This window comes from Embiotoca jacksoni, unplaced genomic scaffold (assembly GCF_022577435.1).
Source record: "Embiotoca jacksoni isolate LCO1_2020_lvr unplaced genomic scaffold, fEmbJac1.0.p SCAF_24, whole genome shotgun sequence".
In the NCBI taxonomy this organism is placed as follows: Eukaryota; Metazoa; Chordata; class Actinopteri; family Embiotocidae; genus Embiotoca; species Embiotoca jacksoni.
Genome location: NW_027185375.1, coordinates 7,106,484 through 7,121,608, shown reverse-complemented (window position 1 = coordinate 7,121,608; position 15,125 = coordinate 7,106,484). Strand labels below are relative to the sequence as shown.

The following is a 15,125-nucleotide window of genomic DNA, read 5'->3' as shown; positions in this document are numbered from 1 at the left end:
CACGTTAAGCAGATGTGCTTTGTGTTTCTGTATGTCCACGTGAGCAAACGAGATGAAAAGATGTATTACAGTAGTGACACAGATGTATAACGCACATTTGAGAGTAAAGGACTACGCGTTGTGTTTATACAAGAGTTATGTTGGAGTTTGGAAAGTTGAAATTAATTGGTGTGTCGTGTGAAACGGTGCCACACTTAGCAGTTTGCTAATGAGGAAAAAGTACGGTGACTGCCTGTAGCCCGTGTTGTATGAGTGTGCAGAGCATCGTCAGTGTGAGTGTGTTTTAACAGCTGAAATGACGGCGGACGTTTGATGTTTTATGCACATTCAAGTGAATGCAAGTGTGTATAGTGTGTCCGCTGAGCAGGCAGACAGTATGAAGCGACATTGAGCTGATCTGCTTGTGTTTCCATATTTCCATTAAAGGAATGTTCAAAACGTATACACACCCGGAAGTCCCCTTTGCGTGCCCAAGTGTGCAACAATAACTTTAGTAGTTTCTTCCTTTTATTTGTAATTATACAAATTATAAAGTAACAGAAACTGACAACTGCTGTAAAACTGGGACATGAAAATATACAGAGCGATCCAGACTAAGAGTATTCATTCTCATACATCATACACAATCAATCAGGGAAACTGGCAGTGTCACAGTGCCTTTCATTTATCCAGATTGTTCCCTGTAATACTCCCTCCACCCACCAGAGGTCCCTGGTCTATCTCTGTGCTCAGTGGGTTTCCTGCCACGCCCACCTCACCTGCTCCCAGTTCTCCAGTCTGCTCACCTGCAGCCACTCTACAATCAACCCACTCAGTACATCCACCCCAGTCTGCCGCTGCTTGTTTGTTGGGTACTAAGTTTTATCTTTCTGCAGTTACCCTTCAGTTTTAACAGAGTTCTGTTCTTTTCTTCTTTTTCTTTTTTTTTTTTTTAATCTGCTGTGGATCCTGCCCGGACTGTGCTCTTCACTCTCCCTTCTGCATTGTGTTCATCTCCCTGGTTTTTGCGTTGCTTCATTTTTGTGTGATTGATGAGGCTGAACTGTGAGGCTTTATGGGTGAGTTACATCAATCCTGTAATCGTTTCTTAGTCCAGGGGTGGTCTGTCAAAGCTGTTTACTGTGCCAGCTGTGATGATTGTATTTCGACAAAGACTCTTGGCATTCCAAAGATATCTCGCGTGACTACACACATTAACTGCAGCACTGTATACGTGTAAACAGAGGACGGTATAACTCGACGGCCCGAGTCGATGTTAGATGTCCGGTCTTCATATTTTAGGGCAGCAAAGAAAGGAGACAACAAACATTTCTATGTATTTATTGACGTTTCAAGTTGCTGCAAAATTTCATACTCTTGTGCAAAAGTTCAAATTCACACTTGATTAACAAAAAAACTAACATTGGACAGGAATAGCAAAAGCCAAAGAAACACTTTCGGCCACCTTCCTCGCTGTTTTTAATCAAACTTTTAAAAACGCTAAAAACATTGATTGCAATTTCAAAAGCATATATCTTTTAAGAAAGAGGAGATTTACAGATGCGGTCGATCCAGAGACACATGGAAGCTTTTACAGTTCAGCTTCACTCTCCTTAAAGTATGGTAGCATCAATGTCAGGATTTCCACTTTGTTTTCATTGTCCTCGATCTTTGCAGCAGCATCTTTACGCTCTTCATCCAGGTAAGTCTTGCATGCCTCCAGGTAGGCCTTCAAGGTTTTGGTGAGTTTCAGTGGTGGTGAAGACTCTTGTAATTTCTTCTCGACTTCTTCAAGCGCAGTGCCCATAAACTCCACAGCGGCATCGATGACATCTGAAATGTAGGCACCCAACATTTGGCCTACCTAAAGGGGGAAAATAAAAACAAATAAGTAAATGACTAATCTAATACTAAAAATACTTTCACATGATGTGAAATGATGGTTTGCTTTTTGTTTAAAACCATTATAAATCATTATATCAGCTACCGTTACACAGGGGCTCTCCAAACTACTCATCTAAACCCACAACATGGAAACGGACCGACTCACCTTCTGTCTCTCCGTTTCCTCTTGTAGTTTCTGAATGTTTTCACTGATATCTGTCTGCACACTTAAGGTGTGCGTCTGTGAACTTGCGAGGCCAAGCAGACACAGCAGAGTGCAGATGAGGAGCAAGCCTTTGGTGGTCGTAACACCAGTCACCCCTCTGCTTCTGGTCAAAGCTGTTGCTGCTGCCATCTCTCTTCTGAATGAAACAGTCCGTGAGCTGAAATAATAGAGCAGAGAGTGTAAAGGAAGAGTAAGAGTGGGGATGCTGTATTGAAGTTTGACTTGAATATAATATTCCTAAAGATCAAGTGGTCAAGTTCCAGTACAGTGATCTTACCTGCTGAGAGCTGCTGTGCAGGTGGTGAATGAAAGAAATGATGGGATGACACAACACTAAATGCGTTATATACCTGTGGTGTGCCCCGGCACAGCTCACCTGTGTCTTTAAATAAGCACGTCTGGGTTGTTTGGGGAACCAGCAGGGCAGGTTATTCCATCACTTGAGTTTCACCTTGACTCTTTTCTTTTGTTTTCTGGAAAATACCAGCATCATTTAGTGTAACTACAACAAGCGAAATGCAAACAGTAAAATAGAAACTGATAGAAGCCTTACAGAACAATGTGGCAGAACAATGTTTGAGTTTCTTGAAGACATTTCATGTCTTATCAGAATCGGCTTTATTGGCCAGGTATGTTTACGCGTACAAGGAATTTGACTCCAGTTGTAGCTTCTCTCTTGGTGCAAAAAACAGACAAGACATAAATAAATATATATCCACCTAAGAAACAAATATATACACCTAAACACTGGTGCAATTGCAAATAGTGTTTTTTTTTTAAGTCATGACAAAGGAGTGGCTTGAACTCCAACCCTTTTGGCTGAGAGGCATCAGTGCTAACCACTGCACCACTGATCTTCCCAGTAGATGGTCTGCATTGTGACAAATCTTTGATTCAATGCAACCACCAATAACTCCACCATCCACAAATATTCATTCAAATGCGACCGAAATTGACGCAGACATTCTTTAGATAGTGTATATATACGTGTTTTCAAGGGGGTCTGCAGTGATATTAAATATCTTCCTGTAATGTGCAGTGGATGCAAAAGTTTTTAAATTTCTCCAAATGTTTCAACTTCACTAAAAGTTGAATCAGCATCAACAGACCAAGGTGGAATCTGAACCATTAATAGCAACCTGGGTGAAGGAGAATCTTTTACCTGTTGAGTTAACCAGACTGTCGGTTGAGTCACTGGAAGCTCTGAGTGAACTCCGTGAAACTCTTTCTCCGTCGCGACTCTTTCTTCAGCGCTGAAGACAGTCCAGCGGTCTACGACGCTGTTTCAGAGCTGGAAACAATTTCACGAGGATGCGGGTTTGAGCCCTGCTTAAGGTAATCTACATGGTTCATGGAGGGCAAGTCCCTGTAAGGGTAAGCCACACGGTTTCGTGTTGTAAGTGCAGTCATAGTAATACTAAACCAAAGGTCAACTACAAACCAAATACCTAATATAAAAATCAATAACAAAAAATAAAGGTTGTGTCTAATTCTTCTTGGATTTCTGTCCAAACTACCACAAATTTTTATCCCCCAGAATCCCATTAATACATTTGTATGACTTTTAAAACTTTTTTTTTTTTTTTTTTTTTTTTTTTTTTTTAATCATATTTCGGACGACATGCTATAGTATGGACACGGATGCAGTGGTTAGAGCAGTTGCCTCAGTGAGAAGTAACTGGGTTTGATCCCCACTTGAGGCATGTGTGTGTGGGAGATTATTGTTTGAAGCAATGTTATTGTGCAAAATCATCATCTGGTACATCAACATCTCGATCCTCCTTCACAGACTCAATATCGCTGACAGAATCAACATGGAGACATTTTCCCTTTAAAAAAAAAAAAAAAAAAGTGTGAAGGAAAAAAAACGTGAATGTGTCAGGGAGCCCCTCTTTACACTTACACTCACATGTTACTGTACTGACTGACCCCTGACCTCCTCACTGTCAGAGGGAACAACCCGAACTCCCTGATCAAACTCCTTCGACCCATAAAAAATTCCCTTGTCCATTTACTTTTTCTACAAGTTGATAGTGAAATAAATATATCTCTATGCTCAAGCATAATATTTCCCCAACAATAGCGGTTTAACTACACAATGTGCCCTGCGGTTGGCAAATGATAAACAGTTTTAATATATGAATAAAAGCAAAGTAGGACTTTACACAAACAAATATATTTCTTTACATAATAATTACACTACAGATAATGTTATGCAATGTAAGAAGAGGCACACTCATTTCTGTACCTTATTTTCAGGGAACATGTATTCTTTACTTTAAACACCAGGGGTCAGTGTTAGCTTTCATCAAATGTTAAACGTGTGACCTGTGCAGAACATTGACTTGTGTATGCTGTCTATCACAGCTTTTCATTTGTGTATTTTTATTTGTCAGTACGGTTTATAACAGTGATCCACATAGTATCAGAAGGCCTCCTTTTAATGGCCCTATAGTAAAAATTTGTGAGCAGTAGTGGTGTAGGCAAGGCTCTTGGACAACATGTGTAGCATGCTGTGTTGTTTCTTGTGTTATTGTTTGATTTGTGACTCCATAGAAACCAAGATGACACATCTGAACGGCGTCATCCTGATAGAATGCATTTAGTATTAATGTATGTTCACTGGAGTATTATGTGTTATGATTATTGGGTCCAAGCACTCCACTGTTACTTTAATTGTTATAAATATAACAGAGGAAGGCATACAAACCTATCAGCCAAATTAGCACTTAGTCTATTGAAAGGGGCCCACAGTAAAACACATCCATTCAGCAGTCTTATCGAATAAGCATGTACACATGGGCGGGCGGGCGCGCGCGCGCGCACACACACACACACACACACACACACACACACACACACACACACACACACACACACACACACCGTATCTCTCTCGGGGAGAGAGATACAGACAAGCAGTGTTCATTCCCGAACAATCAATCAGGGAAATTGCCAGGTCTGTGGTGCTGCTTTACCGGGGGTCCTAATTTCACAGCCAGCCTCCGTCACTACTGCGTCAGCACTGATGAGCTCAGCGTTACCGGTAGGGGGGAGAGAGAGAGAGGGCGGTAGAAGAAACGGGGTGTTGCCGCCTCTGAGACTCACTCACGCATCACGGAGTACCAACAGCAGGTTGAGAGCACAGCGTCCCTCCGTCCTCCTCTCCGGGAAAACACGGCTGCTTTTCTTTTCTTTTCTTTTTTTTTGAATTATTGAAGAGCCTTTATATTATCAAACATAATCAAAGCCGAGATATCGCGGAGACGTACTGCACCTCGGCATCAGGAGAGCGACTTGTCCGCGGAGAGAAGAAGAGAGCTCTGTGAAAGCAGACGGAGCCTTTCAGCACCTCGGACAGCAACCATGGCTCCAATGGTGGAGGATGGAGCTCAGCTCGGTGAGTCCGAACCTTCCTTAATATTTTCGGGCTTGATTGAAACAGACACGGTGTGAATGTGTAAGAAGCTGCTGGCAGCTTCTTCATCTGCTGCGTTATCCATCCCACGTGACTCATCTCCAAAGTGTCAGCTAGTATTACTCACTCATTTGTTGCTTTCTAATTCAGCCTCTTATCTAAATATTGGCTTGTTTTTAATAAGGTGTGTAGCTGTGAGAATTACTAATGTGAATAGTGGAAGACTTCCAGCCTCCATTTTGCAGCTATTATCAAACCAGGCAGCAGGGTGGGGGTCGGGACTTGTTTTATATGATATTAATATCAACAAAGTTAATTTATTATGTGCGTTATAGTTACCTGGAGTTGACTGGGTGTTACTATAGTACAGGGAAGCCTGTTTGTTTTCCTTATTTCCTCTTGGCTCAGCAGCTCTCGCTGCCCTCCCGTTGCCACATCCATCTGTCTGCTGTTGCTGCCTTGAAAACCAGTTTGCCCAGGACTATAAGATGAAATATTGATGAGCAAAAAGGAGAGAAAACACTATGTACTGCTGTGCTGTGATCTAAAATGGAAATGAGCCTACTGATCCTCCTATTGCTCACTCATGGATGAGGCTCATCAGAGGTAGCCTCTTCAGATGATGCTGCATCTACTACACATAGAAAATTACCCTGCAGTATATAAAACAGATGTACACGTGAAACAGCAATTAAATATAACTCCGAGATCTAAAGTGACAACATTGACATTCTTGTGAAAATGCATCATTTATCATTTAATAAAAGAGAATTATAATTTGTATTTATTGTTGCTGTGTGATAAAATAGCACTTGTATCAAAATAGCTGATAAAGTTATTATGTATGAAAAGTGTGGAAAAATGTTGCAGCACTAATTACCTGATGATCTTTGTGAACTAGAGCAGCTTTGAACAGATGAAAAAGACAAGTGATTAGCTACCGCCACCCTCTCTCTTAATGTGAGTGCTTTTCCACTGCTTCTCTAACTGCAGGAAATAGTCTGCATTTCCTCCATTGAAACAAACCTATTAAATAAAGCAGCATGAGAAAGCAGGTTGGTTGCTGTTGAGTCACCGTTCAGCTCAACAAAACAAAGACCTGAAGCTTTCAGTGGCATAATGTCTCCACAGTGATACCATAGGAGTACTCTTGAGAGGAATTGGCTCCCTAAATGCACCATCACTGTTGTGACTGAGAGAAGGTGGTTAAAAGTGGTGACCGGTTTCCTCTCTGAGATTGAGTTCAACTTCCTCTACTGTAGGTGGAATATAAATGAGTATATATACATGAACATAACACAGCCTGTACAGCCATGAGGGATACAATTCTTTGCAAAAAACTAATATAAAATGATCTACGCAAATCTGATCTTCTGTGTAACAAGGGCCTAAGTTGTTGGCGCTCTTGTTCACAATGTTTTCTTGTGTTCGCATCGCTGCATGCTATTGACTGCTGGTGATGACAACCCTTATATTTGAGTTTATTTTGATACCAGATCTGACTTCAAACATTTCTTTAAACCTTTCATCCAGAAATCAGCTTGTCACAAATATGTTGAGGTTTTCCCATCAGCTCATTACTTCGACCAGCTCTTTCCTCTTCTCAGCTCTATAACCATGTTTGCAATATGAGCGCAGTTGTGATGATACTTGACCAGGGTTTAGGCAGATTGTGTTGTTGTCATCTCCCTCTGAGTCCAGACTGCAGCCTGCGTCAGTCAGAAACACAAAATGGATTCAGTTGGTTCAAAAACCTCTGCTGAATTTGTGAACACTTCTTTTAGGGTGGTTGTTGAACAGTTAGTTGTTAGACAGTGTTTGTTGGTAGGTGTGGTCACATGTTTAATGTGTTTAATGTTTGTGTTTAATCTCTCTGTCCTCCTCCACAGTGGCGGTGCCGGCAGGTGTTGCTGTGATGAGTGTCTTCGGCCTTGTCTTCACTGTGTCAGCCTTTGCGTGGATCTGTTGCCAGCGTAAAAACACCAAATCCCAGAAGACACCTCCCTACAAGTTTGTGCACATGCTCAAAGGGGTTGACATCTACCCGGAGAGCCTCAGCGGCAAAAAGAAGTTTGCTGCACCTACCAACACCACTACCAACGACATCAGTAAAACTGACGTCAACGGAAACTGCCACACTGCGTCAACACTGAATCAGACTGGCACCGGTAAACTGGCTTCAAGTCCGAATGGTTCCAGACCAGCTCTACATCTGGATCTGGAGAAGCGGGATCTAAATGGCAACTTTACCACCAAACCGTTTCATCACCACCACCAGAAGGTGCGCAGCTCCCCGGACCTGGAGCTGCCCTCTCCCCATGCAGGGTTCACCCAGCCGGGTGTGGTTGACCGCCGTGACCTCCCCTCTCCGTCCAGTACCCTGTCCAGCCAGGCGCCCACCCCGGCTGTGGACAGGCCTCAGGGAGAGGAGAAGGAGGGTGGGCTCGGGACCCTCCACTTCTCTCTGGAATACCAGCCAGAGAAGAAGGCATTCATTGTTCATATCAAGGTACTGCATGTGTTGAGGTTGTTAGTGTGTATTTAGTGTCTATACAATATATTTTGAACAGAAAATTGTATAAAAATCGTTCCACAGTCATAACTGCTTAACTGATTTGACCTTTTGATCCAGGAAGCCCATGGTCTGACCCCAACTGATGAGCAGTCACTGACCTCTGACCCCTACATCAAGCTGACCCTGCTGCCGGAGAAAAAGCACCGGGTGAAGACCAGAGTCCTGAGGAAGACTCTCGACCCCGCCTTCGATGAGACCTTCAGCTTCTACGGGATCCCGCTGGCCCGGGTGTCGGAGCTGGGCCTTCACTTCATGGTGCTGAGCTTCGACAGGTTCTCTCGTGACGAGATCATCGGAGAGACTCTGGTACCCCTTGCTGGGATCGACTTGTCAGAGGGACGTGTCCTGATGAGCCGAGAGATTATCAAGAGGAATGTCAAGGTAAGATCTGGACCAAATGTTGGAACCCTTCACTTTTCTTGTTTCAGTCATCTTCAGTTTAAATCGTTAACTGCTTTTCTTAAGAATATCATCCACATTTTACAGTTGTCTTCCCTCTCTGTCATTGTGATCAAATATATGCATATATATTATGAAATCCCTTCAAATTCTAAAATTGCTCCAATAATGAGTCATCATGTCTCCAATTATAACCTAATGTCTGCATCACTTGTTTCAAAAAGCATTGCAGCAGAGCAGGTTAATGAAATATTGCAAACTAAAAAGGAAATGGTTCCACTGTTAATCAATATATAATTCAATCTTTATTCCAACCTGCCATTTCCATTTGGTAAAATATGATTATATGTAAATCATGGCAATTGTTCCAAATCATCTAAATACAATCTGTAGCTTAAAAGAAAGTTTAAAAATAGAATGTAATTGGTATCTCATGCAAACAATTTAAAGGAATTCATTTTATATTGGAGCTGTTAGAGAACAAAAGAGTCAGAAAAGAGTTCATATTAAATGAAGCCGGTGGAGAGAGCAGACAGGAAGTGTATCACTCTCTGGAGACGGAGATGAGATCTGTTGCAACATTATGGATTTGCAAGCTAATGCTGCTGTTTGGAGATACATGAAAGTCTGTGGTGTTTCTTTTTCTTTTATTTGTTTCATCCGGTTTTGCTCGAGCTTATTTATCTCTCTTACTAAATTCACTCCCTAAATACCTGACAGGCCAATTGTGCCCAATCTGTGTCTACCTTAGTGACGATTCTTTGTAACCAAACAGCACCACATAATTAAAACGGTGATGCAGGGATGGCCGGTTTGAAACAGACTAATGTGCTACCACGTGGACATTTTTACATTCCCAGCAGTGTATTGAATAGCTGGAGAGATATCCACACCACACCGTTATGGATCTGTGGGCAGGTGGGTCAATAGACTTCTGCTAGTTAGTTCCTGGCATCCGTGAGGACCACCAACGTACGGGAGCTTGTTTCCTTTTTGCTTTTAGAGGAATTTCATGTACTGTAGTAACAAGCTCAGCTGTTGAGAAGGGAGTTTCTATACTGGGCTACAGTATGTGTACAGCATGTCTATACATCCTGTGAATCTCTCTACATGGACTGGTACTAAATGGTTTGACCGTACTGTACATGAGCATCTCTTAGATTTCATATCAGCGTAATCATAGATTTGTGGGCTGATATTATCCTCTGCAGAACTCTTCTAAAATGGAAGCTCTATGCCTGCGAGATGGAAGCGGATATGTTCACACACATTTGTACTCTCCCAGGAGGAATGCAAGCTATCTGTAACATCTTTAATGATCTCTGATACAATATAGTACTCCAGAGAAGTGCTGGGAAATGCAAGTCAGATTCTGAGAAGTACAGTATAAAAGCTTTGTTCCCTCTCCACTAAACTCTCTTCACATTTTTATCATCAAGAGGATAATATTTCCTAACCTCCCTTCTGCACTTCCCACGCTGAGACTAACCATATTTTCTCGATTTCTTTTCTCATTTGGGTCCCAGAGGACACAAATCTCATACTTCTGTTATAGGGAGCAGACTGAGCCTGTTTTTGTGCAGTCCATGACAGATTGTTTCAGAATCTATCATATTGCTTTGTAGTGCGTTATTTCTGGATTATTTTGTTGAAATCACATGGTCTCCTTCATTTATTTACTGTGTATTATTTTATCTTCCTCTAAATGGGTATTTGCACTGGTTCCTCTGCAGAATGAGGGACATTATTAAATGCAAATAAAAGTGCAAAGAATCTGTTTAGATGGATTGATAAGGGACAGCGAATAAAGATTTATTCAGTTTTACATCCAGTGTTCACTGTTCCAGTATTTTCAATATGTAATTATCTCTATGAGACATCTATGTTGTTCTGTCTCATGAGCGGCAGCCCTTCGCTAACAGGGTGGTGGCTCCCTTTGTCTGCCTGGCATAGATTTTGTCTCGCTGATTTGTGTGTGTCACTTCATGGGATCAATGCAGCATACAGCAGCATGGCCACCGCCCTGTTTTCACCTTGGAAGTAATAACTACAGTTTTTGTGTGGTCACTTAGTTTCCACGGAAAGAATAATATCGAATCACATTGGCTGCACACTCACGTTTGTATAAAATTGCCCGTCAGGTCTGTGTGCTACTTCTCATTGCCATGACAACCATGAGCAGAGGTGTGAAATCCCCTTGGGTGTGATCACAGCATCTCAGGCACCAACCTTCTCGGGTGTGGTCACAGTCATAGATGTGTGAGTGGAGCACTGACAAAGTGAAAGCTGTGTTGTCGAGAGGATCAGGGAGCTTCTTAATGACACGTTTTGTGCTGGTTAATATATGAAAGACATCACATAAGCAGGTGAGGATTTAACTCATAACCACACAGTTGTCACGACTACCACGATATTATTGTAGCTGATTATTAGGTATTTAATTTGTATTATTATGATTTTCCAACCCCTATATACCATTGTGTTATTGAATACATATATTTATGTCGTAATCCTGGACACATGATATCTAATATATATATATATTTATTTTTTTTAGGGTACAATTTGGTTTGTTTTGGTATCATGTTGCAAAATAACATGAATCAATCTCTGTCTTCCTCGATCACTGTATGGATGTATGTGCTGCAGTGTAAAACACATTTTTTATTGGCCTTGGTGCATACAATTGCCACAAATGCCCTTCAGACATGACATATCTCAAGTGACGGAGTAAAGTCGTTGAACAAACAGATGACCATTTCCCAGCATGCCTTCTGTCTTTGTAACGTTTGAAAATTAAGCAAACAAATTAAAGAGGTGTAGGTGATGCGTATAAATCATATTTATTTTCAATAAAACATGCAGTTTTGGAACTTTTGACTAAAGGCAAATAAATTTAGCCTATATAATAATCTGTGACTCAAAACCATGAATCCTAAAAGTGAGAAGGTAGTGTATAATCTGCCGGCTTCTGTCATGCAAAAAGTACATTTTGGAACTATTAAAGTCCAATCGGCAAAATTAGCTTTGATTACACTGTCTGTTGTTATATAATTGGATATGTGCAGGTGAGGGAACCATGGTGCTGACCATAAGTGGGTGTGTGGCTTTTGTGCATACTATATGATCCTGCTGGCATCATACAATGCATTTTCTTTTGTAAATTGTATCTACTAAAATTTATTTACTGAACAACATAGCAATATATTGTACAAATGTATTAACACAGCTATTCAAATACAGCCTCTATGGCAAAACGCAGTGTCAGGATAAGTGGAAGGTTCTCTGTAGAAATGAGAAATAAACATCTTTTGACGTGTGTGTGTGTGTGTGTGTGTGTCGGCTCAGGTTTTGTTCGGAAGCTGAAAAATCTGAGTGTCTTTGTCTCCTTTCAAACCCGCCATCTCTCCTTGTGTCACATTTTTGTTGGGTTTTTAACCCCTACTGTTCCTCCCACGACCACTCATGCATTTCCCTTCTCTCCACAGAAGTCCTCAGGCCGAGGCGAGTTGCTGCTCTCTCTGTGCTACCAGTCCACCACCAACACTCTGACCGTGGTTGTTCTCAAAGCTCGCCACCTGCCCAAGATTGAAAACAATGGACCTACAGGTACGAAGACATCCAACTGAACCTTTCAAAATGCAATCCATGTGTGCATGCACCTCCTTCCCCAAAACCACAAACAGATGAGACCAAAGTCATTTTGCTCTTCCTGCCATGCAGCTCAGACCACTTTAGATGCTGTGATAGTTCCCATAATGACACCGCCACCACACCAAAGTAATCTGATCAGGATGTGATAGAGAGCACTTTAGTGACAAGTACACACACACATACACACAGAGTGTTTACACAGCCAGCCTCTTTTGTCCTCATCACCAACATCCATCATTTCCACTCTATTGATCGCTGTATTGATCTGTCGAAGGAATAGTATGTCACTGCAGCTGCTGCAGGGAGGGAGGGTTCCTCTGTCTTGACTTTTTTCTTCTGCTGTTGTCATCCTTTTTCTCTAGATTCTTACGTCAAGGTGAACATGTACAATGGAAAGAAGCGCGTGTGCAAGAAGAAGACCCACGTGAAAAAGTGCACCCCCAACCCGGTCTTTAACGAGCTCTTTGTCTTTGATCTGCCCTCCGAAGAGGGCCTGAGGGACACCAGCGTGGAGTTGCTTCTGCTGGACTCAGACACAGGCAACTCGCGCTGCCCTAACACCGTTATCGGGCGCCTGGTGCTGGGCATGTCGGCGGCGGGAACCCCCGGTGAGCACTGGAGGGAGATCTGCGACCACCCGCGTCGCCAGATCGCCAAGTGGCACGCCATGTCAGAGGATTAGACAGCTGGGGTGTTGGTGGATCCTGTCATCCATATCCGATCTGGTCCAACCACGAGAAGGATCGAATGAGGATGTGCGGGATCTGATGTAATGCTCGCCAGTACTCATTGAACTTAAGGGAAAGGGGGGGGTTGGGTGGGGTGGGGGGGCACTTTGATGTTGTTGGGAGGATCATTTCAAGTGATGTCATCATTCAATCAATCATTCAATCACTTATCTTTGAAGTTATTAGGGTTCAGCGGGAGGGCGGGGCATGACAAAGGGAACCCTGTAGCTTTAAACGATCCCAAAGACTGTCACAAAAATCACCTGGTAACATCATCATCTCCATGGCAACAACGAATTGTCACTGTAAAACCGTGTGCAGTGCAGAATGTCTTAAATGTCGCTATTACTCTTCTTTTCTTCCTCTGCTCCTTCTTCTTCTCTTTCTTCAGCTCTTCCTCCTATAAATAGTAACCTATAGTCCATCATATGAAAACCAGAATGAACCACATCTGACAACGCTGTAAAAAATTTGGATTATTAAAGTTAATTTTATATGACACTTTTTCTTCATGAAGATGTAGATTGTTTTTATTTACGTTCTGTTGATTTGTCCTCTTCTGGTTGATTTGTTGAACATGTTTTGTAAGTACAAGTGGTATTTCATATATCATTCTTTCAGGACATGAAAGCCTAAATTAGGTGGTTTGAGAACAGACTGGAACAGACTGAGTGCATTGGGGACAGTAACTGCGTGTGTGTGTGTGTGTGTGTGTGTGTGTGTGTGTGTGCGCGTGTGTGTGTGTGCGTGCGTGCGTGCGCGCGCCCAGGACTTTCGAAAAGAAAGTGTTTGTGCTGACGCAGCTGTGCGACTGTGAGAGTGTGTTAGCTTTAGAGAGGTGTGAGTCACACAATGTTTACTGTAGGTGTTTTGTCCCCCTTACTGTGAGCACAAAGACAGCTGAAATGTAAATGTATGTAACTTACTATAAAATATGGCAAGTTCTGAGAAAAAATGACTTTGAAGTTTTATTTCACATGACTGTCTGTGATGTTAGGTGTGTGTGTGCGTTTGCGTGCATGCATGCGTGCGTGCGCGTTCGTGTGTGTGGATATTATTACCACCAGAAAAGATTTCAGTTGTTTGAAGGTTATTCTAAGAATTTTCTTAATCATATCCAATTTCCCAATTCGCCATAAAACTCGTGTAGGACATCCTTGTCAAAGGTAAAATGATGTCACCCCTCAGCCACAGGGATGACATCATTCAGCCACTTTCCAAGTATGATGTTATAACCGCTGATTGGCTAAGTGCTCGGGGATGAAGTCATCATGTCTGAATTTAATATCAGCTAAGTGGTTCAGAGGGAGGACAGCTGCCTCAGCAGGCTTAATTCTTTCTTTCTTTCTTTCTTTCTTTCTTTCTTTCTTTCTTCTTTGATTTTTTTCCTTCTTTCTTTCCTTCCCTACCTCTCTACCTCCCTCCTTCCTTCCTTCTTCCTTTCCTTCCCTACTTCCCTACCTCCCTCCTTCCGTTCTTCCTTCCTTCCTTCCTTCCTTCCTTCCTTCCTTTATTTCTTGCTGCTCTTTCTGTCCCTCTCACAGCCTCCTGTCTTACACTGAGTTACATCAGGTGTTTGATAGTGGAGCCTCTGCAGAAACAGGATGTTCTGTCACTGGGTACTTTCTCAGTGGTTTTGACTTGTGAGGTCATTCTCTGAGGCAGGTTTCTATTTTCAACTTCGGCTGTCATCCTTTGAAGCAATAAAGTAGGCCTCTGCAAGGTGCATCCGCCTGTTCTCATTTCTTCCAGCCAAGCAGGTCCAATTAAGACATTGAGGTGGTTTGTGTTATGTTATGACTTATTGTTTTAACCATGCAGGTTCAGTGCATGGTTCCTGCTCAAGAGCATTTTGGCATCTGTGTCTATAATTAGCTGATTGGAAAGCTTCATTTCATGTTGAATCTCTTGAGTCATAAATAATCTCACTGCACTGTAAAAAACCAAGTAAAATTCTTTCGTCATAAATTAAAATTACAAATTGTTAATCTATAGACCTTAATTTCTGGTTTGTCATTTCTGGAAAAGGCAAAAAATACATGAACAAATGAAGAATAAAATAAATAATGCCAGAATGTAAAATACAGCCCTCCTTTTGCAGGCTTCCCCCCTGTTGTCTCTGTCTTCTTCCCTTACAAGTTGAGACCCAAACAGAGTTAAAAGGAAGGTGAATATTTCATTGACTCAAAGGACAAAAGCAAGGTTTAAAAATCAAAGCTAATGCTGAACCATGTATCATAAGTTTTAGGGTATATTCGTATT

At 42.0% G+C, this 15,125-nt stretch overlaps 1 protein-coding gene across 1 annotated transcript; it reads left to right on the top strand.

Moving 5' to 3' along the window:
• Window positions 1-5,068: 5,068 nt before the first annotated feature.
• Window positions 5,069-13,364, top strand: syt4 (synaptotagmin IV). Its single transcript, XM_069159238.1, has 5 exons — window positions 5,069-5,489; window positions 7,397-8,016; window positions 8,140-8,463; window positions 11,970-12,090; window positions 12,498-13,364. The coding sequence occupies exons 1-5, from the start codon at window positions 5,456-5,458 to the stop codon at window positions 12,815-12,817; spliced, it is 1,419 nt and encodes a 472-aa protein (XP_069015339.1). The 5' UTR covers window positions 5,069-5,455; the 3' UTR covers window positions 12,818-13,364.
• Window positions 13,365-15,125: the final 1,761 nt, after the last annotated feature.

Excerpts from the sequence above, each read along its gene's own strand:
- syt4 (XM_069159238.1), top strand. The coding sequence starts at position 5,456 with ATGGCTCCAATGGTGGAGGATGGAGCTCAGCTCG. Across the intron at positions 5,490-7,396 it reads GGAGGATGGAGCTCAGCTCG|TGGCGGTGCCGGCAGGTGTT; the intron begins GTGAGTCCGAAC and ends CCTCCTCCACAG. Across the intron at positions 8,017-8,139 it reads CATTCATTGTTCATATCAAG|GAAGCCCATGGTCTGACCCC; the intron begins GTACTGCATGTG and ends CTTTTGATCCAG.